Source organism: Pollachius pollachius (genome assembly GCF_949987615.1).
Source record: "Pollachius pollachius genome assembly, chromosome: 7".
Classification (NCBI taxonomy): Eukaryota; Metazoa; Chordata; class Actinopteri; order Gadiformes; family Gadidae; genus Pollachius; species Pollachius pollachius.
The window spans coordinates 5949871-5975102 of record NC_136940.1 but is presented as its reverse complement, the minus strand read 5'-3'; the positions used below and the strand labels follow the sequence as shown (position 1 = coordinate 5975102).

The 25232-nt window shown below is 48.9% G+C and overlaps 1 protein-coding gene across 6 annotated transcripts in view; it reads left to right on the top strand.

Annotated features, from left to right (window-relative positions):
* The window catches only part of opa1 (OPA1 mitochondrial dynamin like GTPase), a 43652-nt gene extending 18642 nt beyond the window's left edge, over positions 1-25010 (top strand). For all 6 annotated transcript variants that reach the window (XM_079739358.1, XM_079739356.1, XM_079739355.1 and 3 more), the window contains 9 exons: positions 417-569; positions 913-1021; positions 1654-1733; positions 2361-2501; positions 2868-2984; positions 3217-3310; positions 4336-4446; positions 22470-22543; positions 23261-25010. In XM_079739358.1, the coding sequence (XP_079595484.1) occupies positions 417-569; positions 913-1021; positions 1654-1733; positions 2361-2501; positions 2868-2984; positions 3217-3310; positions 4336-4446; positions 22470-22534 (870 nt within the window). In that variant the 3' untranslated portion in view covers positions 22535-22543; positions 23261-25010. The remainder of the gene's footprint in view (positions 1-416; positions 570-912; positions 1022-1653; positions 1734-2360; positions 2502-2867; positions 2985-3216; positions 3311-4335; positions 4447-22469; positions 22544-23260) is intronic.
* The last annotated feature ends 222 nt before the right edge of the window (positions 25011-25232 follow it).

Below are 25232 nucleotides of genomic sequence, written 5' to 3'. Positions count from 1 at the left end.
TGTTCAATTCAAATTACATTTCGTTAGCCTCATAGCGTAAATTCTTAAGTCATATTTGACGGTTCATCTTGTATTTAGCATCAGAAATGCCGCTAAGTCAAATAGAGGACCTAGGCAGATAGTGATTATTGAATGTAAAAAGCTCTCTGATTGGCTTAGGATATAGCCAATGAGGCGCAGTGAATCTGCAGCATCAGGAGAGTAGAGTTAGGTTTGATATCATCATTTGGCCAAAATATGACTGAGGCAATTATGCTATATGACGATTTTAGAAAAATAATGTAGGTTGACTTGTTATACAAATTATTTCACGCAGCTGTATTTTTGTTAAGCGAGGAGTGGACATAAGGAAACACCCTGACTCAATCCTCAGTGCCCGCGGCCCTCCTCGATGCATTCTCCTCTGTGACCACCAGGTGGCGTGGGAGACCCTGCAGGAAGAGTTTGCCCGCTTCATGGCCGAGTACAAAGGCAAGGACCAGGACGACATCTTCGACAAGCTGAAGGAGGCGGTGAAGGACGAGAGCATCAAGAGGCACAAGTGGAACGAGAGGGCCATGGACAGCCTGGTGAGAACCCCACCCTACCCCGGACATCAACCCCCCCACCCCGTGCATCACCCCTCACTCAGGCTCTCCCTGAAGCGGCTGTCATCATTACGTTGTTACTCGACTCAAAGGAGTTACAATTCTATCAAGGATTCAATTCAATCTGTGAAACTTGAGTCAAAACTTGTAAAGAGTTGTTTGGGTTTATGGTTGGATTGGTCACTGAATATCGCTACCATGAAAGCGTTACACTTGCAATATGACAAAGCCAAAGTTGTCAATAATGATAAAAAAGTGTGACTGTGTGTGTGTGTGTGTGTGTGTGTGTGTGTGTGTGTGTGTGTGTGTGTGTGTGTGTGTGTAGAGGGTGATCCAACACAACGCCCTGGAGGACCGCTCCATTACAGACAAGCCCCAGTGGGACGCAGCCATCCAGTTCATGGATGAGACTCTGCAGTCCCGCCTCAAAGACAGTATGTACCCTTTACACTCCGTACCTTACCCACCCAGGCTTCCTGAGTCCTTACCTCCCATAGAAGCCTGTCACCATACAGGGGAACTGGAGTAGCCATGTTCTTGGTAATGTTAACACCAACCAGCAGGCCATTGACGGTTATCGTGGTTTTATTTTTATTTGATTGAACATGTTAACAATAATATTAACAAAATAATGAGCAATAAAATGCAAGAAATAAATTAAAATGCATACAAATGTGATCATCAGGATCCTATGCAAAAAGTACCCAACTCAGATAATACAACTTCCCCCGATCCCAAGGGATCGGGGGAAGTTGAAAATGGTGCTCTGGTTCACGTCTAGCTGTAGATGAATTCACACGTCTGTGGTTGTTCTACCTGATTGTGAATGACTCACAGCGGTCTCTTCAGAAACACCAAACAAAGTCCACTCAACACTGAAAAGCGCCGTGTTTTGATTTGAACGGATGCTTGTTGCTTGACCAATCAGCAATGACTCGCCGAGTTCCCCTGCAGAAAATTGCAATGTGTCAATGTTTTGATTATGTGATTTGGGCTTTAGTTGTTATTTGGTTATTTGGTTATTCAGTTGTGTCATTTTCTATCTTATATATTTTTCCTCTTCAAGCTGAGTCGGTGATCCAGGACATGGTGGGGCCCGACTGGAAGCAAAGGTGGATGAACTGGTCCAGTCGGACGGCCGATCAGGTCAGAGGTCACATCTGTACTGTGCCGTAGCCCGTTGGTCCTCCCCGGGTCCCAAGACACTACAGCTGTATAGCATTATTGAATAACGACGGACGAAACTATAGACACTAACTTGAGCCCAACTCTAGCTTCCTCAGGGAAGGGAACGTGGCGTGTCGGATATGATCTTGCTTAGTCTCTCACTGAAGCTACCAGGGCCGCCACGAAGACACCGTTTCAAGCTGCAGACAATCGATAGTTATTCGAGTGGATGTTCAAAAAAATGATCTATATATTTTTTTAATGACCTGGCGCAGGGGCGAGGCTAGCCCATTTTTAGGGGTGCTGAAGCACCCCTAAAAAGGGGCTCAGCACCCCTAAAACTTGGGAGTAAGAAATGTTATTCTAAAAATTATATTTGTTCGTCTTTGAAATTGTTAAATAATGTCCAAAACATAAAATCTTTTGAGTTAGTTGAACCAATGTTAAAATTATGAAGTTATTTTTCAATAGAAATAATTTTTGTTTTTGTGTGAAAAAAGGGTGGGTGGTGTGGCAGTGGGGCTCATTGAGTGCTCAGCACCTCTAAAGCTCTGACCCTAGAATCGCCCCTGACCTGGCGTCTGTATCCCGTTTCCCTCGATGCAGCACATCCGCAACGAGACCAAGAACGAGCTGGAGCGCCTGCTGAAGCTCAACGAGGAGCACACGGCCTACCTGGCCAACGACGAGGTCACCACGGTCCGCAAGAACCTGGAGGGCCGAGGGGTGCAGGTGGACCCTGTGCTGGTGAGCATGTACATGGCAAGCTGGCCATGCGGGGGCTACAATAATCTGCTGGGACAGGGCTTCTTCTGACGGTAGTCTGAACATGGAACAACACACCTAAAATGACCTCCTTGTATCGTATGACACATTACTAAATGTTTATCATTTAGTCGGTTTAGACACTTTGTTATTATGATAGCTATTTTTTTATTAAATTTGTAATGCTTTGGAATCGTGGACAACTTTGCCTTCATTTAGACGGCAGGCATCAGGTCTAAAAACTTCCCGAACAATAGATTATCCCGCACCGCCTCAAAACGTTCCTGCCTCCTTATTGAAGATATAGCGTGGACACCAACCGACCTATCGTCTCCCTGCGTTCCTCAGATCAAGGACACGTGGCACCAGATGTACCGCCGCCACTTCCTGCAGAAGGCGCTGGTCCACTGTAACCTGTGCAAGAAGGGCTTCTACTACTACCAGAGGCACTTTGTGGACGCTGAGGTGGAGGAGGGAGTGCATCGGGGGGGCAGCTCATAACGCTAAACAGCTCTGAATGAGCCGAGGATCCGACCGCTAACCTTTGTGTTCCTTTGTTTCTCCTTCACACACACACACACACACACACACACACACACACACACACACACACACACACACACACACACACACACACACACACACACACACACACACACACACACACACACACACACACACGCACGCGCGCCTACAGTTGGAGTGCAACGACGTGGTGTTGTTCTGGCGGATCCAGAGGATGCTGATGATCACGGCCAACACACTGAGACAGCAGCTCACCAACAATGAGGGTAAGGTGACGAAATTGTACAGAAAAATTAGAAATTGTAAAACCCTAACTTCTGGTTAACTGAACGTCCTTAACCGTCTCTAAGGTTGTCGATCAAACATAAATCAATTCAAAGCGTGTTATTTTTCTTCTTTTCTTATCGATTTGAATGTGTCTTCAGTAGAACGTGCAGAACGAGACGGGCAGAGACACACAACCCGACATACATGGGGATCCTGACTATTCCTATGATTAAATCATTTTTAACATCGTACCTAAACTTTTCAAATTATATCGAGTGTAAAAACAAGAGAAACGGCAATGTTTAATTCAGTGATCACTGACCCAGAGGGTAATTTCTTCACCACTACCATCAGGAGCGCCTCGTACAATACTTCAGTCCACAGGGAAGGTTTTTAATAGAATCCCCAGAGCACAGGGAACCCTGCGCGTGTTCGCTGCCACCGCTCTCACCCCACAGTCACAGCCCCTCCGCCCCAGACACACTCCATCCATTAGAGCGCTTGCAGCCAATCAAGGGGCCAATTACAGTCAGGTTTCTGACTGGTGTCCTCCACAAGCAAACACTCCCCCACACAGAAGCCTAATTATTTCCACCGTCGCCGCTCAACGCTTTGCTTATTAGCGGAATGAGCGCCCGCGTGCGCGTGTGCACGGTGCTAGGCGGTAGTAAACCGGAACACCTTGTAGTCCCAGACGCGTGTGTAAACCCTGTTTATGGGCCGCTGTTGGTTACTTATTTTTCCTCCCTTACGAGGCAAAAAAAACACTCGGAGGCATTTTTTGTTTTGTTTATTTTCACCGGGGGTCCTGTTAATTGAACAGCTGAAAATGAGTATCTATTAGTACTATAGTTTGTGTGTGGGAACACAAAAAAAAATGGATTATTATTCATAGCCAACAGCAAAACAATATTGTGGGTGGGGATTAGCATTGCTTCGTTCTGCATTGTATCGTTCTCGTTTTTTGATTGTTTTGTGTGTTGTCATTCTTTAATCCCTGTACCCCCCCCTCCTATTTATCCAGTACGGCGTCTGGAGAAAAACGTAAAGGAAGTCCTGGAGGACTTTGGAGAGGACTCCGAGAAGAAGAAGCACCTGATCATTGGGCGACGTGTCCAACTGGCCGAGGACCTCAGTGAGTCACTCACTCACCACTCACTCACTCACTCACCCCCTCTCATACACAAACACACTCAGACTTAGACTCACGCACACTCACACTCTCTTTTAACCAGTGCTCCAACCTATAGGAACCTCTGGTGCTACCAGCAGGTGGCAGTAGTCTATAACTAATGCGTGTTCAGTGAATCCACAGGTCTTCTTCTTGTCTCTCTGGCTGTCCCAGTAGATTGGGCTCTGTTGAATATCCATCAGACAGATCTCAAGGCCAACCATGTGATCTTGCCTTATTTGAAACTCCATTTGTACTTGCGTGTTGTGCTGTATTTCAGATGATCTATATTGGTATGTTATCTATACATCCAAAAGCTTACGTACGTTATCTGTATATTTAGCCAGATTGACCCATTTACATATACGCATACTTGGTGTGTCTGTGTGTAATACAAAATGAGTCGAATCTTGAACCGCCCCAAAAAACAGGGAGGTGTGTGTGCGCGCGGTTGCATAATAAAAATGTTCAGAGGCTTTAACTGCCACAGAAGTGTGTGTTTGTACACTATAGCTGTGCATCCGCCCGCTGCCTGTCAGGGCCAGCCGCCTGACGGCTTCTTGTTAACACAACTCTGCTGATTAAACACGCCACAATTTGCACTGTGCCCACACGCCGGCAAGACGAGCCCTGACTCGCTCGGACGCTATTTCTGTCCGTCTCTCTATCCGTCTCTCAATCCCCCCGCCTCGTCTCTCGGTCTCTGCCTCCCCCTCTCCTTCCCCACCTCTCTCTGCGTCTATCTGTCTTTTTGCCTCTTCTGACGATCTATTTTTATTTTGCTCACGGTTTTTATTAATAGATTTACTTTCTCACCCTTAATGTATGTTTTACTGATTAACCTTTTTCTCGCCCTCTCCATCTTTCCATCGTTGTCTATTTCTTTCTCTCGGTCTATCGCTGCTTCTCTCTGACTCGCCCCACTAAAACATTAAGCAGACAAAAAAAAAGTGTTATCCCTTTTGGTCACGTCTCAATTAGTGTGTAAAGGCATAATTGCCTCATTAAGGTTTAGTTTTTTTTCGCTATTCCTATTTAATTTTCATTCATGCCAAGCTGAACTGGAGCCATTTTAATTATGGTGGGGGAAAATAAAATTAGGGCTCCTGGTAGACTGAAGTTCAACCAAGCAAACAGGTATCTGTGTGTTATCTCTTGATTTTCATAATCGGCCACAGTGCATTCTACTCTACCTGCTAATATCACGTAGGTGCTGTTTGGAGGAAGTCAGTGGGTTTCAACCCACTCCATTATATCATATGCCTGCAAACTCTGCCTTACTTTACACTTTACATACTTTTGTGTCGTCCTCTTTAATAAAATGCTGTCAGATCAACTTCTTTGGTATAAATTTGCAGAGAAGCAGAGTAAATGTTCAGTTAGTTACAACTAACTGTCTTCCTTTAATTGAGTGACTTCAAAGTTGTGAAAACCAGGAGTTTTGAACTCCTGTCCTATAAGTCATATAGTCTATCAAAACGTATTATTATTAAAGCAGGATCTACAGAGCCTTCAATATAATTTTTTTATAATAATTAATGTTATTCATAACACTATAGACCATCACTCAAAAATAAAACAAATTGGTCTGCATCTGTCCCTCCCACCCCTAAAATTAATGCATTAATAAGCGCTTTTTTCCTTTAAAGTATAAGCGCTTGTCCGACCAATTAGAATTTGGTCAAACAAGTGCATATCAACAGAGGAACCGACCAGGACTGCCCAGCCCTAAATGAAAGCACCAGTTTTATTACAGTCATAAGTGCTGCCTCTCAGCACAGCACCAGTGCTTTCCACTGTCTCGGAAAACACAAACGCGTTGACCGCCGGACCCGTCCCGGCCTGCTAGACCTTATCTGTTTTTCAGGTTTTAAATGGTCTGTCTTGTCGTATTTCTTCTCCCAGGCTCTGGTTGTTTTCCATGCATTAACAGGCCCATATGGTTGGATTACAGGGTCCCGCTGGAGTCAAGCTCATGTGCTTTAAAGGGCTGATGCTAAGCAGGTATGTAGGGTGTAGTCACTCAAGCAGACTCTGTCAGACCGCATAGCTGGAGTCAATGATGGCTGGTCTTTGTCGGACAGGTACTCTGGGAAGGGTGGAAGGTCAAAGGTCAACTGACAAACGCCTAAGTGTGTGTGTGTGTGTGTGTGTGTCGGCTGAATGAGTCACTTGCAGACTCTGATTCTTGTTTCTGTTTGGACCCCCGCTAGTAACCAGACCCTGGGAGAGGCTTCTACTTTCAGCTGTGGCACGCTCTCTCTCTCTCACACACTCACGCACAGCATTGACCCCATCTCCACCCACTCCCCTGAATGTTGACTATTAGCCAGATCTGACCTGTGCCAGCAGAGGCAAGCCCAGACCCATCTACACCACCGATACTTGCAGACACTCGCCTAACTACAACAACAACAAAACAAAACAAACTTTCCCGGAGTTTTTATAAACGCTGTCACCGACCCATGCATGGCTGACCGCATGCAGTCAGGGGCCCACTTTCCAACCCTCAACCGCTCCAGTGGAGCCACTGGAGCATGTTTGGTTTCGGTGCCATTCCCATGGATGGGAAATGACTTTATATGAAGTCTGTATCTCAGCGCTGAATGATTTCAGCCACCAACGATCTGACCATAGTCGTCTCGGTTGTGCCGGCGTTTTGAACAAGGCATTACTTCCAGTACCTTGGTTACAGCGTTAAAAAAACAAAACAAGGACATCAAACATTGACATATGATAGGAGTGGAAGTGGAGGCTCTTGTGTTTACATGCCCATTTAATGGTGTGCTATTAGCTGCCAGAAAAGGCCTTTCCCTGGCGCGTCACGCTAATTATTAGCCATCCGTTGGCGGTGGGGCTTAATAACAGGGCTGCAGCCGCGTGTTTGAAGCGTCCTCAGCAGTCCTCCTATTAAGCTAAGTGGCGACAGTGGTGTGCCGCTGGTGCAGCACGAGCTAGGCGTGCCGTCGGACCTGGACTTAACCTCCCAGTCCCCTGTCACACTCACACACACACACCGTTTAATGTGTGCATACCCACACCTATTATGTACATATGTTCATACGCACACAGACATATACTCACTGACCTTCCCATGTGCACAGGAAACCATGCATGTCTGTGCCCACATACACTCCTTCAGTACCCATTCTTAAGTAACCTTAAACTAACCAGGTAACTCTCTTGAGAGAGAGAGACCTTACCTTACCTTGAGGATGCATGTATTGATATATCCATATCAATGTGCTGTGTGTTTGCATTGTGTGTTCTGCATGATGCCTGGGTGGTAAGACACACCTACCCTTGCGTCTCTTGTGCCGTCTGTTCCAAGACGGATGACATTTGGCACTATGTTTCCTGTTTGCAGAACCTCTGGTTTATAGACTCAAAGATCTCATTGATAACCCCAAGCCTTAGTATCGGTAAAAGTGAACCTGGACACACACACACACACACACACACACACACACACACACACACACACACACACACACACACACACACACACACACACACTGGTGTGTGTGTTACATCACATCAGCAGTGTGACTTAACATTTACACGATTGCCACCCAAAGACTGAACTTGCCACCCTTTCCCTCTTTCTTCCCTCTCTATCTGTGATGTTTATTCTCGATTCTTTCCTTCCTGCGGCCCTGATAAGGACCTCTCTGTGAAGGGTCTGCCGGTGAATGGCTGCCTCCTGTCTTGTTTGTTTTCAGGGCAACGCTGGAAATCAGTTGAGCTAACCAAACACAACCTGGCCTCCTTCGGCCTTGTACGACACCGTGCATGCAAGCACACACATACCAAATTATTAACGAATGCGATTGCTTCCTGCTAGTTTACCTGTAAATGCCGAAACGTTGCTCTTATCAGATTATGACGTTAATAATCATTGGCTGTCTCTGTAACCATTTACCAACGCGGGGCTAAAACTGCAGCTGAATAAGTCAGCCATTCACGATTTAGATAATTCATATTAGCTTGTCTTATCAGCTGTACCATCCAAGAATCGCTCAAAATCACACCCTTTTCTTTCTACTGTCTTACTATGCTGATAATTCCTAATACTTGCTTGTAAAGGCACCCATTCGGAGCTGCAGCAGCCTTCGCAATGTTGGCCTTAACGCTTCACAGTAAGGTAGTGGCCAGTACTCAACTGGAGGTCACCCTGCTCTCACACTCCTCTTTTGTGGCAGCCATGTTGTCCTGCATATTTACATGAGCGATTGGTGCGACGTTGGACACAGCCCACGTCTTAGAAGAAGATCTGGGTGTCGGAACGCACGTCTAGCCGTCCACGCTCGGTCAGACGAATCTAAAGGGCGCTGGTCTTGATGTCCCCCTCATGCATGGAGCCCGGTTTTTAGTTACAGAGGACACCGAAAACATGTCTGTCTCTCTCTCTCTCTCTCTCTCTCTCTCTCTCTCTCTCTCTCTCTCTCTCTCTCTCTCTCTCTCTCTCTCTCTCTCTCTCTCTCTCTCTCTCTCTCTCTCTCTCTCTCTCTCTCTCTCTCTCTCTCTCTCTCTCTCTCTCTCTCTCTCTCTCTCTCTCTCTCTCTCTCTCTCTCTCTCTCCCTCCCTCCCTCCCTCCCCACAGTGCCAGGAATGCCCAGGCCTGTCTAGCCTCGCACGCCCTATATGGAAAGACTATCCCCGGCCCTCCTCCCCCTCCAAATAGGCGTGACATTCCCACTTCCCACCGTGGAAGACTCATCTCCGTGGGAGATGTGGGATGTGGGAATGCCTTTGGTATCTACTAAGCGATCTGTTGAGCAGAGACGCTTTTGTGCGTGTGCACACAGGCACACACACACGCATGCACAAGCAGGCACGCACTTGCGCGGACACACAGGCACATGCACACGCCGGCACGCACGTACACACACACGCACACATGCACAAACGCACACACGCAATCACAATGTGTAAAGATAGGGCAGAGATGCATTGGGGTGATTTTCTTACGCTTGTAAGGCCATCTGTTAATCATTCCGGCAGACATTAGCTTAACACAGGAGAGCATGTGAAAAAGCCCACTGTTTATCCTGAACGCTATAAACTGTCAAGCGGTGTGGGAGAGTGGGGCTAGCGATGAGCAGACGTCAGAGCAGCCTAGAATTATCACCGGCGTGCCGTTAATTAGTTTTTGTGGGGACTTGTTAAAGTGACGTCCCCCGTTAAAGCCTAAAGCCCGGGGCAGACTTGACTTGTCGAGTTTGAGCGTTTTAATAACAAACGCGTACCGCGACGTCGACAACAGCAATTAGAGCACGGCAGGACCCGGGGCGGGGGGGAACCTCTAGACCTCCAGCCCCACACCCCCTCCCCTCCCCTCCCATCCCACGACAAGTCTTGTAACGCTTGATATGTTGCCTTTTTGAAAGTGTCGTTGGCGTTGGGCTAATCAACCAACGCCAACGTTTTTTTAATTTTTTAATCGCTCTTGTCTTGGGACGAGACAGATTCTTGTAATCGTTTTCTCTTTTTTCTCGTATCAGTGTTTAAAACGTCTTGAATCTGAGAGTAAGGGGGGGCTTTCCTTTCGTCAATGAATCCATATCCCGCTTCGTTTCGCTTATGTCAGGCAGCGGGAGAGGGGAGGATGTGGGTTGTTAGACATCCCACACAGAGCACTGTCTGTGCGTGTGCATGTGTAGAAGCTGGGTGTCAATCTCTGTAAATGAGCGGCGCAGACTGACTCACGGCCTGACGGAGCGATCTGCCTCAGAGAACAGAACCAAACGCATTCCTTAAGTCAAAGTACGACGGCATACTGGCGTAGGGGAAGTTCCTGAAGTTCCAGTTTAGCTCATGAAAAGATGTGCTATTGGCCAGCATAGGATTTCAAATAGCCTACTTTTATGTATGAATGTTTACGCTGTAATTGCTGAGCTCTAGACGGAGACATGGAGGTACCCACATAACAGGGTAACAATGTTCACATGGTTGTTTACGTCTTATGTTTATGTCGTTTCACTATTGCTTGTTTTAATAAGCTTGGATCATGCAGTCGTTTTTTTGCGGTCTTGCTCAAGGACTATGTATTGAAATTGAAATCGAACTTGCAACAAATAACAAATGCCCGCACTACCTGCTTCCTGACTATTGTTGTGATGGGAATACACACACACACACACACACACACACACACACACACACACACACACACACACACACACACACACACACACACACACACACACACACCCAGGAGAGGTGCTAGCGTGTCTGGGGCAGGCAGCCCGTGCCTCCGGCCCACAGCAAGGTGCGACCCTGAAGGTCATCCTGCTCCACAGGCTACCTGCTCCAGACAGCCCCCACCCTGCCTCACAACTCATGAACATTGCATGGCGTGGTTGATGGATGTTTAGCATTGGTGACGCAGATTAATGGGCTATTGTTTCCTTCATTGAAAGCACATTGTTCAAACGATTCCAGCCCGTGCGACAATGTGCTTTGATGCTATGTGGAGTCGAATCTACAAATCAAATCAACTCGAGTCAAAATATGAGCATATATTAAATGTTGAGCATTTTTATCGGCAACAGTTAATAAAGGCGCTCTCTTTATTGGCTATTGGCAATAACAATGCTCAATATTAAATAATCTAAACGCAATACATTTTGGATCTTTCTCCATTTCTCTCTTATCTTTCTCTCGCTCGGTGAGGGTGCTCCCGTCCCTCACCTGACAACCAGTTCACGTTGGGGAGGGGGTTGGGGGATAAACAGAGGGCTGTTAACCAAACGATGCTGCTGTCGGGGGGCGGGCCGGTGTCAAGAGCCCTCTGTCCTGTGACAGACGTGCACACGCCTGACTGGGCCTCGCGTTTCACATGCGTGTGTTTGCTTGTCCTGCTGTTTATTTGGTGTGTGTGTGTGTGTGTGTGTGTTTTGTGCAGAAGCCACGGGAGTATACAAACAACGTTAATCACACAATAAAGCTTTAGTGTGTGTAACAGCAGCTGTCCCCTGTCAAGAAGGCTAAAGCAGTACCTGCTGCAGGAGAATGCATTGCTACATCCTGGATCTACTCCCTTTTCCTTTTTAACTGTATCAGAAACAACGAGGTCATTGAATGACGTTTAATCTGTCCGTCCGTCCCCCAAATAAGGGTTTCCAAAACCCTTTTGTGCCCTGGTCTTTGTTCCCCCCTCCCCCCCCCCATAACTGTGGGAGATGGCATAATGTACGGGAGGATGTTTGCTCTGGGAATCGCACATTATCTTGCTTTCTGTGGGTGCCGGTGGGAAGAATATCTGAACTGCAGGTAACATCCAAATGCTCTTAAGGTTCCTGTGTGAACCAAAGCCTTTGCTCTACTACCCCCCCCCCACATCCCCTCACCTCCCCTACTACTCCCCACCTCTGTTCCGCTTGCCCGCGTCTCTTCCTCACCCGGTGAAAGAGCGACAGCCTGCTCTCAAGTTGGCAAATTGCTGTGCAAACGGGGCTGGGGGGTGGGGGGCGTTGTGTGTAAGGGGACTGTAAAGGCTCTTTAGGCATCAAATCCCCGGCTCTTCACATGTCAGATGAATTGGCCCCATGTGAAAGAGAGGCTGTGGTTCCTGCCTGTCATCCGCCTCCCACCTCCTCCTTGTTCCTCCTCGTCCTCCTCCTCCTCCTCCCTCCTCCTCCTCCTCCTTCGCCCTCTTCCTGGCCCGTTTTCTCTGCATGTCAGATTGATGGAGAGCGCGTGTCTGTACAGTACACAGGCCGGAACGGGTGTACTCGTGTGTGTGTGTGTGTGTGTGTGTGTGTGTGTGTGTGTGTGTGTGTGTGTGTGTGCGCGGGCACAAAAGGCACACAGTCGCGTTATTACCTCAGCTCCGTTCTGCAGTGCACCCCCACCCCCGCCCCTACCTCTTTTTCCGGTGAGATTAAATCCTTAGTCATGGTTGAGCGGTTGTGTGTGGGTGAGTACGCGTGTGTGTGTGTGTGTGTGTGTGTGTGTGTGTGTGTGTGTGTGTGTGTTTGCGTGCATGCATGCGTTTGCGTGCGTGCGTGCGTGTGTGTGTGTCGCGCGCAGATGTGAGGTTAGAATACAATAGTGCTCTGGCTGTCTGGGCCTGTTCAGTGGAATGCCCTCTCGGCCCCGCTCTCCTTAGGGCCCTTTCATCTTCTCTCCCCCTCCTCCACCTTCTCCTCCCGCCGTGCTCCTCTCCCCCTCCTCCCACCAGCTTCCGTCGGAGTGATTAGTGAGAGGAGCTGCTCCTCTGCTGTATGGGGTGACGTAGCGTTGTAGTGCATTGGCGCACCTGTGTGTGTGTGTGTGTGTGCGCGTGTCCCAAGAGTGCGTGTTCAAGGTTCATGGTGTGTGTGTACTTAGAGGTGGGTGCATATGAACCGTCTCTCCTCTCCTGTGTTCCCACTCTCCCACCATACTGTGTGTGTGTGTGTGTGTGTGTGCAGGCCGGTGTGTGTATTTGCAGGTTGGTGCATGTGACCCCTCTCTCCTCTCCTGTGGTTCTGCTCCCCCACCCTACTGTGCGTGTGTGTGTGTGTGTGTGTGTGCACTGGGCATGTGTGCTTGCAGGTGGCTCCGTGTGAACGGGCCCTCCCTCCCCTGGGTTCCCTCTCTCCCACAGCGCGGTGCCTGGGTGTGAACGTGATGGACTGGAACAGGGCGGTGTCGTGAAGCTTGTAGACTTGGCGCCGGCTGCGCGCCACCGTTTGTTTAGTTTTAACGATGGCACAGCCGACCTGGAGGGCCCTGGCTGGAAGTCAAGCGCTACCTGCCCGCTCCCGAGCGCTGGGGTGTAGTAGGCAAACACCACCACCACCACCAGCACCCACCCGTACCACGTCTTTGATCCCCCGCCTGGCCCCTCATCCTGGGGAACGTTTCCCAACAGATCCGCCCTGCGGCAAAACAGTATCTTTTATTTTCTTCGTCTTCTCTCTTTTTTTCCGGGGAGCTGATCCCTTTGTACACGTCTTCCTCCCCTTGTTTGTGTCGCCTCTCTCGTGCCTGCACGTGCACGTGTGTGCGCAGTCTGCCCGACTTGCACTCGAGTCACTGTTGGTTTACCTCCGTTGCTCGGTTCGTTTTCATCTTTCTCCCTCGTCTCTTCGCTTCCCTTTTATTCTTTGTTTATTTCTTCGCAGTAGTGTAATCTGCATCCATTTATTTCTCGGTGAGTTTGGAGTATTGTCAAAAAGGAGGAGTTCTGTCTGGAGTTCCAACCTTGAATAACCATACTTGGTAATGTAACATCCAGCAATAAAATGTTGATTTTGGTATTTTTGGTATTTTGGTGTATGGTACTGTATGTTTTTTTTTTTTTTTGGTGAATTTTGATTTCACAGGCATATTATGCAATGGTCAATGATACTGATTTAAAGTGCTGAGAGTTGAGGGTCTTCCATGTGTCAGCGTTATGGCTCTTACCAGCCCCCACGCTGCCTCTCTTGCTGAGCTGCTTGAGAGCAAAGCTTTCCTCCTTAACATCCAGGAGGATGAGCCTGTCTATCGCTTTTCCCATTCAAGCCTTCCCGTCTGCTCAGGCAGTTTCCACACCACAGCCCGCCAGTCTGCTGGCTGGCATCTTCCCTTGCTACCTGTCCAGGTCACGACCCATGGCTAGCCCCGCCCACCTTTCCATCATCGTCATCCATCCACCCAACCATCCTTCATCTCCCTCCCGCACTCTCTCTCTCTTTTCTCCTTAATTCAAAGCTGTCCATGCTTGTTTTAACACACCTCTGCTCACTCCTGCACGCACGCACACACACACACACCTGAACCATTGACCTTAAAAGCCTACTTACGCCAGCTTGTCTATCTCTGCCTCTGTTCTCTTTTATTGACACGCACACACACACCTTGATTGTCTAGAAACTTATCTTGTATTACACTCAGATTTTTGCTCAAATTACATTTCTTTCCCAGATTACACTTCTGCATTCTCTCTTTGACCCTCTCACACGCGTTTGTTAACTTAAGAGTACCCTGTACACGGAAGTTAAGATGTTTTTCCCCTTTTCACACACACACACACACACACACACACACACACACACACACACACACACACACACACACACACACACACACACCCCACCTTCCATCCTCTGGCCAGCATGTGTCTGACAGGCCCTTGGCAACATGCAGGGTGATTCCCAGGGAAGAGCGTAAATCTGGGCTCTCACTGTCTTCAAGGGGTGGGGGGGGTGGACGCTGTGCTCGGAACGTGTCGACGGAGCAGCCAGACGGCACGAGAGACGGACCGAGACTAACGTGGTCTGTATCTCGGGGGTCATGAGCATGACGCTATAACAGCCCCGGGGGTGGAAAGAAGGCGGGACTGGTTCCGCGCACGCCTAATGGGTAAAGCATGGCTGTAGAGGAGGCAAGGGTTAAGAGTTTGGACTCGTGGATACTGCTTTATATACATTTTATGTTCATCGGGCTAATCGTTTATGGTCCGGTGCATCTAGGTTCAGTGTGTGTGTTTTTCAGATCAGGCGTTCTCTACTCGATTGATTATTTTATTTTGAAATAAATGTAGTAGAAGATGATGGTAGAGGTGTGTTGGGTTAGTTGATGCTGCCTGATATGTATCGGGGGCATGATCAGAGTATAAACGGTGGTAAAACTGTACAATTTGAGCTGCTTTCAGTGCCTTGGGTAGGAGAATGTCCATAGGGCCGGGAGAGTTGTTGTTAAACATGCTCTGTCATTGATCAAATGTGGAGCATCTGCCTTCACTTGAAGGAAAGATGGAGTCTTTAGATAGCAGGGGTTCAGCTCACTCGCTTCCCCAGCCAGGACGCACCGGAGAGTGTTTGAACTCTTCTCTCCCCGATCATTTCAACTTCACAGTGGCCTACGATATGACTATATCTATATTAAGTATTTCAGTTATGAATAATAATGTCTTGTACACATATTAGCGCTTTACTAAGCACTCAGAAATGTAGTTTGCATGCATCAATAATCAGTATGTGGAGGATGTTTTCTTTTGTTGTCAACCAAGAAGGAAACAAAATGTTTTGCATAAACATTCGACAAAGTTTGGACATTTGACAGTAAGCAGGGGTCAGTAATCAGTTAAGCTATCTGCTTACTGACGTCAAACCTCACTGCTCACAGTGTAGCAGAAATGGCAAGTGAAGCGAGTACAGTTCCACTCTGGGAACTGTATTTAGGGGGTGTACGAAGGGAGTGTTGACAAGAAGATAAAACCGATGTGCAGAATGCAGACCTGTCCTTCACCCTCTAGGGAGAGGGAGATGAAGAGGGAGAGCGATGGGGAGAGAGAGGGCGAAGAGACGGTTAGTGTGGGAAACTAGGAAGTGGTATGAAGTGTGTGATGGAAGGAGAGCCTCACCTTCTCTCCATCTGTTTCCAGCACAGCAGGATCCCAAGAGACTTGTCCCATCGCATATCCTCTAGCGCGCTCTCTCGTTCTCTGTCTGTCTGTCTCTCTCGCTCTATCTGTCTCGCTCTCTCTCTGTCTGTCTGTCTCTCTCGCTCTCTCTCTCTCTCTCTGTCTGTCTGTCTGTCCTTCTCTCTGTGCCTGTTTGTCTCTCTCTCGTGATAAGGTGCTGGCAGGGATGAGCTAATGGGAAAACCTTGCATTCAGTGACAGTTATGGTGAAAAACTATCCATTGCAAAATTTGTATCAACCGACTCATTTTGTGCCATGCCCTTGCCCTCGAAATGTTCGTCATTAACAATGATACTTCAGCATCAGGAAACAAAAACACTTTGTTTATGGGCACTGTTAAAGAAAATCGTCTCTTGCTTCAAAAACAGACTTTGACATTGTTCTTTTTATCTGATGCGTAATGTTCTCAGTACCGTATCTTGCAGTAAATTCGGTCAATAAGGGCAGGAGATTTGTGTTCTGGTTGAAAATTCTGTTGAAATGTAAGCCAATGTATTTGATACTAGGATTGCGCTAATGAGAGAACATTTCTAACATTAAATCCAACCAGGGGGGAGGTAACTGATCCCTGAATGATGGATTTTCTTTTAAGGACCGTGGCAAGTATTTCCTTGGAGCGTGAGGCAACTGACAGAACAACGTAAAGGAGGAATATGATCCCATCTTTTGGGATTGGATTGGATTGGGCCAAATTGAAACACTTCTCACCATTGCCCGTTTGCATGCTTTCTTCCTTGGGGAAGGAAAACACAATATCATTATTATTATTTGATTTGAAAGTTAAGCCCGCCGATTTACAGAATGTCAACGCTACCCAAACTTTTGAGCCACACATGGAATTGCGTTTATTTCATGAATTGCTAAAGGGTTGAGGCAGTCCATGTTAATTTCATGGAAATGCTAATGCTGTGTTTTCTGGTGTGTGTGTGTGTGTGTGTGTGTGTGTGTGTGTGCGCACGTCTGTGTGTGGCTCGACAATGATTTGTGTACTCCTGTGCTGGTAAGCCTATTCGTCGTTCCACATCGGTTGACCAGCACGCCGGTTGACCAACACGCCGGTAGGCATGGTCGCGCCCCTCCCTCTGTCGCATCAGAACGGCGCGGACGTCCGTGCACAGATGCATCCCCTCCCTCGCACAATATCCCCCTGCGTATCTGGCATGGCTTCACTCTCCCAATGGCTCCCAGACGCTCCCAGTGGCACTCAGACTAGTCCCAAACACCTGTGAGCTGAGCCAGTAAACGTGTGGGGGGGGGGGAGTTCCTCCTGGATTATGGACAGGATCTGAGCTCAGAGCTCTCATGTCAGCCCCATACCCCCTCCCCATCCCCCCAGGCTCTTGTGGCCCCGGTGATGGATCACCACTTAGACCCAGCGGTGGCTTCCACTGGAGTGCAAGAGGTGAGGCCGAGGAATCCTCAAACGGCCAACTAAAGGTGATTTACCTCCCCGTGAGTCGCCGATGACGGTTGTCTTTAATTTACGTTGGGATATAAGTGTAGCCTCGCTGTCTCCGACCTGTAGGGTTATGGCTTCCTTCTTTTTTTCATAGATTTATTCTTTGTATTTGTTTTAACCAGATAAAGATGGCTGCGTTAGGTACCAGGCTGTGCGCGCTTTTTACTTTTTTACCCCTAAAAGATTGCTTTCTTACGAAGACGTTCCCTTCGTTTCCATCCAAACCAATGTTGGTGATGCTGCACCATGAGTCACTTATATACTAACGTTGTCACTTAATACACAGTAATAGTCTAATAGATCAGGCCTAGGTTTTGTTTCGTTTTGGGCCCTTTTGAATCTACCAGACATTTGCATTTCTTCACCAAAGTCAGTCAACGGACCACTGTGTTAACCCCAACCCTCTCTGCCTCGCTCGACACATCTGCACACAGCGTGCTCTCAGCATAACCTCCCCTTAACCCTCTGGGTGTCGACGCCGTTCAGGCCCCGCGCGCCCTCCTCCATCTGCTATGGACATAAGCGGCCCTTGGTTCCCCAGTTGTTCCCGGGCTGATTCATGGCTCCGTCACTCTCGGGGCCACCGGGCTGTCGACGTCCACGTTCGGCCCACGCATCGCCCCCCCTCCCCTGTCACGTTTACAGCGTGACAATGCAGATCCAGTGACAAATCAACCGGCGGGAAGGAGGAGGGGGAGGAAGAGGAGGAGCAGTCCTCTGTTTGTTACATTAAGAGATTACTTTTGAAAATGATGGGGTAACGGGGCGGGCGAATGCTTAAACATTTGTCGTCCCCGCGTTCGCCGTGGCCTTGGTCGAAGCGGGAAAAAAAAAAGAGGTAAGTCTCCGTACGATGACAGGTCGGGAGCGAGTGCTCTACCCCCGCGGTGACCAGGCGGTGAACCCATCTCGCCTGGAGGGGCTTTCAGCGCCGAGTGCAGAGCCAACACCGGCTGCCCATGTCTTCTCCGCTGCCACCTTTTCATTACCGGCACCCCCTACCCTCCCACCCCTGACTCTACGCATGCCTCTCATAATCAGGAGAGCAGCCATTACCGCCCCTAAGCTCTCTCTCTCCGGCCCCGCCCGGGTGCTTACTGAGAGACTCTCCTCCCTGGCACTCCTGCCTGTGAGATCCCCCGCTTGTCCAGCAGGGGCACCTGCCAGCCTCGGCCGTCTGAACAGCGGGTCAATTAAGGGCTGTTTGGCCCGCTCTCCTCTGGGCTCTCTGCTTGTCGGGGGGGCTGAGGCCAGAAGCAGCCAGGCTTAGGGACTCTGCAGAGTGGGCGTGAGTGAGATATCATTTCATGTGAAGATCAGGCGAGAGAACGCTCTGAAAAGAGGAGGTGGGGGGAGGGAAGGAGGGAGGGGGGGGGGGGGGGGGGGTGAGAGAGAGATACTCTGAATGGGTGAGAGTCCCCTCGGCACCCCCCGCTCCTCGCTGCCTCCTCCACCCCCCTTCACCTTCCAGAATGGGCCTCTCTGGGACCGAGGCCAGAGGATTATGGGAATATTCATGACGAGATAAAGGGGCTCGGCGGCTGAATGGCCGTGTTTGGGGGCTCATCTCTTAGGTAAACAGGCTGCTAAATGGAAGGGGTTTTAGGATCCCTTACTCCCGCGGCTCCAGCCCAGCTAAGGCACAGGCCAATGGTGACTGTCTACTTTTTTCTTTCACTTTCTTTTTGTTGCCTTTTCCCGCGGGGGGCTCTTGTGAAGAAAAGGCTTGTTGTGGTCCACCAACGTCTTTGGGAAACAAACAGATGGTGCAGGAGAGGGACATAAATATATCGCTTCTCACAGCACTCTCTACCCCCCGGAATATTGGCTTTCCACAAGTACCCGTGTCTCCCCTGCTTCCGTGAAAGCTGTGGCGGGCCTCATTCTAATGTCGTTAGGAATGCCTTTTATAAAGGGGGAGAAAGAGCCACCATCCCCATACGTTCAGATGTATCGCTTGGAGAGACGTATCACCCCGCGATCGGGCCACCTCTTGGATCTGCTGATTGTGATCTAAAAGTGCTCTACAGCGGTCAAGTGTTGTAGTGTGTTGTTGGTTGGTGAATAAAAGTGTATTGTCGTAGAGGGTGGCCGAGTGCAACCGCTACGAGAATGAACGTGATTTAATAATCGTGGAGCATGACGTTAGAACACTGCCATGGTTGAGGCACTCGATTCCCACGGCTGTCCCCATACTCTGACTTTACTACCTGTACGCCCCCCCCTCCTCCCGGACGGGTTGAACAGTGTTGACAGCTTCCCTGCACAGATTTCCCCCACCTGCTGTGAGGGATTCCCGGCCATTCCCAGGGATTTTCAGTGTTCCCCCCCCCCCCCCCGCCCTTCATTTCTCAGACCAACCTCTGTTTGAGCTGGGGGTTCCCATCGGGGCTATAGTGACAACCTTCATCATCTCCCTCCTCCTCCTCCTCCTCCTTCCGTGCTTAACTCGGGCAGATCGGCAAGGAGGTTCACCCATCTCCACCCACATAGGTGAAGCCCCGGAGGATTGCCTTGAGCGGAGCCCTGTACCGGTGTAGATTGGAGGTGGGGGGGGGGTGTATGTCGGTGGGCGTTGGGTTGAGGTTACCGCAGGGGGGGGGGGGGGCGGGGGTTGGGTTTCACACCCCACACCTGCTGCTGTGGTGGCGTGCGGGAGAAGTGCTATCTCTGGCCTGCCCCCTCTAATGCCTCCATTACGGGGGTGTAATCTCACCGCCATTGTGCCCGGGCCTGTTACAGAGAGTATCAAAGACAGGGGGATTTCTCCTTCCTTCCTTCCTTCTGCCACCTGCCTTTGGTTTGGGTTTGGGGCGGGGTGAGTCTGGAGGAAGGTGGAGACGGAAAGGCAGCGTCATAATGCTTTCTGCCAGGACGGTAATTGTGTCTTGGCGGGGGATGGAGTTCTTTTAATAAACGTGCCTGTTGATGCCTGTCGGGGTTGCCCGTTGAGATGTTGATCTAGAGTCTGAACGACTGTAGGGGTCTCGCTCGGTCCCTCCGTTCCGTCTGTGTTCCTGGGGGCTGTGCCCGGGGGTCTTGAGAGCCTTCAGACCCCTGTGAGCGCTCCCCCCCGGTTATGCAGGGGGTCTCCAGCCCCCCACGCTGCCGGGGTGTGCCAGTGCTGCTAAAGTTTCGGTGTGTTAGGCGGGTTTGTTTTTGTAGGGGGGTGGGGGGGGGGTTTCCACTGTGTACAGATACAGTACGGCCATGCTCGTGTGTTTCCCCCCCCCCCCCCCCCCCCCCCCCCCCTCCCAACCTGAAAGGCTGCCATGTGCCTTTCATCCATCACGAGAAAGGGATAGCTCTGCATCAAAGGACCCCCGCACACGAACCCCCCCCTTCAAGCCCCCCTCCAGTCCCTCGTATTCGGTTACCCTGCGAGGCACGCAAACGCCCCCCACCCCCCCTACCTGGGCATCCCCGAAATGGACACTCAACAACACGGTTTGTCCGAAACATCTTCCCCCCGCTGACATCCACCGCTTCTTAAAAGGAAGAGATCTAGAAAAGTCTGTTTTTTCGCTTTTATGCACGAACCCCAGCCGCGCCTCAGGAAGAGCGAGCCGCAGCAGGGGTTCGCGTTCCTGCGCGTCTCGTGCGGCCGTGTGATCACGCGGGGAGACGGCGTTCAGTCCTTATTCACAGCCGCTGTTTGAGTTTGAGCTTGGTGGGGATCCAGACAGATTAGTCCGGGCTGGGGGGGAGGAGGAGGAGGAGGAGGAGGGGGTCTGCTGAGGAACGGCGGAGCCAGCCAGGCTTCTGCGGCGCAGCTGGCAACGCCATTCACCGCCTCCCTTTCTCCCCGTGAAACCCGCTCCCTGGGACGGTATGGCCACCGGTGTTTGATCAGCGATTAGCGGCGTTGGCGGCTGGGCAGACGCCGTGTCGTGTGACGCTACATGTCGAACGGACGTGCGTCCTAACCCTTTGTTATTTACCTTTTGAACAGCAGTCATTGGTCGACGGGATCTGCGTACGCATGAGCTGCCACTGTCTCTCGGCTGTGGTTCATTCTTTTTTTGTCCCCCTCTTTCATGTGGAATGTTGTTGTTATGGTATCTCCCCCTCTCCGTCAAACTCGTGCCTCGGAGGGACGTACCATCTTTGGGAAGGGGGGGGGTGGGGCGGGGGTGTAGTTGCGGATACACCAAGCTTTGATGTGGTGTGTAATCTAACTGGAAAGAGGTTATCCCTCAGACCCTCTTCATCAGAAGTAGTGTAAAGAGGTCCTGCCTGGAGGTTCTGTCCGTCACATATGAGAGGGGACCATCTGCTTGGGGGATGATGATGATGATGATGATGATGATGATGATTGTGGTTAAGGAAGAGGTATTTCCATCAGGCGAAGGACAATAGCCACGGCAGTTAGCATGTGTGGGTGGGTGTGTAGGTAAAGGTGTGTGTGTGCGTGCACTTTTGTGTGGCAGAACCTTCTTGGGGTGTGTGCGTCAGAGCAGGTATTTGACATCTTTGTTGCAGAGCCCCCTGTCATGTATTCTAAACAGTACTGCCGTAATGCCCACAAGCCCCTGAGCGCTCCAAAACAAATCCAATAAAACGCAGGCGGCAGCTGGCATTGGTTTGATACACACGAGTCAAATGGTTAACGCTCTGTGGAGTCCAGGCGGATGATCGCACAGTGAACAGTTCACGCGACGTCAACTCAGGGTGCACCCTGAAAAACACTGGATATTTGTGGGTGGAATCTGGTATTTTGTGTTGAAATAGGCTTTATTCTCATGGAAGGTTGTTTCCCAGTTCGAACACAACAGGGTCCGATTCCCCAATGTCCTTCGAGTCTATCTGCGTGCATCCTTAAGATACATGCTTATCCCCTACCGGCTCAGTGACGACATGTTTCTGAATCCACTGCAAGGATAAAACTAAGCTAAACCTGACAACCTTTTAATAATGAATAATGAAATGGTTCAAGAGAAGGACTTTGACACAGCTGAAAAAAGGACATACACACACACACACACACGTGTTACCTAAAACACGAGTAAGCCAGCTGTATTTTTATATGAAATGCAATCTATATATTAAAGTTTGATACATGGGAACCATCTGTGTGGCTCCACCATTAACCCCTTGTGGCCTGGCTGCCTGTGCTTATCCCTCTTCAGAGAAAGTGCGTGAAATCCAGGAGAAGCTTGAAGCCTTCATCGAAGCGCTCCACAAGGAGAAATAGGAGAGCCAGGTATGTGTTTCAGCATCTGGGCTTCTGACCAAGAGTTCAGAGGCAACTCTACACCAGAGACCAGCTTTATCAATCGTGGTGTCCGAACGCACCGCTCGGTAATAAGATGAAATACACTGCAAATTCAGGTCCAATTTTTTTGGGGGGGGTCTGACTTTTCAAATAGTATATTATTATTTATAAACTAAATTAGAAAAGAGTCAGAAATAGTTCTTCAAGATTTAATGTCTCAATAACCACTAGCTCGAAGCTTAATTTAACATGACCATATTTGGAGCTAATGCTGATGGAGATTGATTTGAATATTTATCCAACAAATCACACTGCACCTCTTATGTTTACAAGAATCTTACTGTGAACCCTCGCTAAAGCCCCCCCAGTCAGGCCAGTTCACCGAGCTACGCTAATTAGCGTCAAACAGCTGTTGCACCGCCAGTCAGAGTGGGCAGGACACTACTGAGTTTTTACCTCTGAAAGTCTCCCACCTCCCTTCCAAGCTTACTAGGACAGCCTCAATCGTAGACATTGCGACTTAAATATTGAAATTCTCATTCCGCCTACGCCATTCATATCATGTACCAGATGTTTTATTTTACCACCCAAATGAATTCTTTATTATGCCCAGTATGTTGTTCTGTCATTTCCATTTTACTTAACCTGATATCACAGTACTGATGAGCCATGCTAATACGATGTCCTCCGGTGCTCGGTCTACAGGGGCGCCGTAGGCTGAAGTGCAGATCACAGCAACGTGACGCACTGAACTAAGGTGACTGATTCAGCTGCCCCTGTAAATGGTTGCCCCCTGCCCTCTCCTCCGTCTGACCTGAACGCCCAGCTCTCCCCAACCAGCCCCCCTCCCTGCACGCACAGAAGAAGAACCAGAAGAGATACACCAGACTCATTGCAATTTTTTTTTCAATTTTGTTCATTATGATTCTTTATTTTTTGTTGATGCTGCTGCCTGCCGGATTATCGTGTGAACATCTTCAGCCCATGTGACTCGGATCAAACGGACGCAGGAGATGGGGGAATAGAAAGGATGGAGAGTAACGTCTCCGCAATGGATCTTCACCCAGCCACCTACACGGTGCGTCGGTTAAAGGTGTATGCCTTTGCAAGAGGACTCCCAACATGGCCAACAGCACGGAAAAGAACACAACCAACCTCCTTAAGGGTCAACAGACTTCTCTCTTTCTCTCTTTTCTCTCTTTGCTGTGTCCTTCTCTCCCTTCCTTTCCCCCCCCACTCCCTCCTTTTTAAATAAATGAGGTTGTGGTCAATGTTTTCAATTATTCCTTTCATGACCCACTCACTCACTATGTGTGTGCGTGTGTGTGTGTGTGTGTGTGTGTGTGTGTGTGTGTGCGTCTTGTTTGGCCTAACTCTTCTGGCACCACTATAGGACATTAGCTGGCCGTGTAGTTAGCCAATGCGTATGGCCAAAGGTGATTTGACACATCTGATCATCATCGCCCAGTGCACTTTAATTTGCCACCCAAACTGGCTCGGAAGTAACTAATCACGACCATATCCCCCTTACTTGGTATAATGTGCCAATAATGTTTTTTATAAGTTACTCATTTACCAGTGGTTATAAAAGCATGGTGTATGTTATTCGTTTAGTTGAGCGGTCCATTCTGTTCAATAGATTTACTAATAGCTTAAACAAGTCAGCTAAATGCCCCACTAGGACAATCTGGATACTAAAATACTTCAAGAGTACAGCTCTGCCTGCTCTTTATGCATCTGTTTGTCCCAGCCACCATCAATCTGTTCCCTTAAACAAAGTCTCCATTGGACGGATGGGTTCCATTCCAGACATCACTGTTGGAGGTCTATTTAGTCATTATGCAAAATACCCCAAATTGCTTAAATTACACGAAACGCTCTCTGAAGCTCACTCCTCAAATCACACTTGAACGTTTTTGTGGGAATGTTAGCAGAGTTGGTGTGGTGCATTATGGTGTGTGTGTGTGTGTGGGGGCTCTTTCTGGGTACCAGACTTCATTCAACCAATCACAGAGCTGGGTTTGTTTGGTCCGTGATCACGTGTCAGAACATGTGATGATGATGTGCTTCTCTGTTCAACACTGTCCAACATCAGCGCTTTGTGTAACTTCTCTCTCTCTGTCCCTCTATCCACTCCCATTAATCTCCCAGAGTTCAATGGCAGCGTGGACACCACTACCCGTCATTGATTTGTGTATATGGGGCCTATTTGTATATAGATATATTCACCGCCAATTGTGCGCAGGTGAGGCTGAGAAAGTGTAGTTCACTCACACTGGGTAAAAAAAAAACTAGTGTGAGGAAAACATCCTTCTATTCTGCTGATAAAAGAATGTTCAAATTAATCTGTATTTGTCTTATGTTGTAGATTGTCATGTTTGCATGGTGTACCCCAAATGTACTTTATTTATTGAATCTGATCTGTTTTAAAGGAAAGTGCAAATAAAATGGACATAATTAAAAACGATACATCGTCATGCTCTTTTTTACACGTTTTGTGTTGTGACCACAACCATTTTTATTTACTTTTTTAGGACATGCCTTAAGTAAGAAAAAAAGGTGTCTTGCTCAAGGATGCCAGAAAAAACGTGGACAAAAACTTGAACTCCGACATGGACACAAAGCCTGGTAGGTATAGGGAGCTTGACAGTTTGGCAGTATATGGAGTCTGATTAAT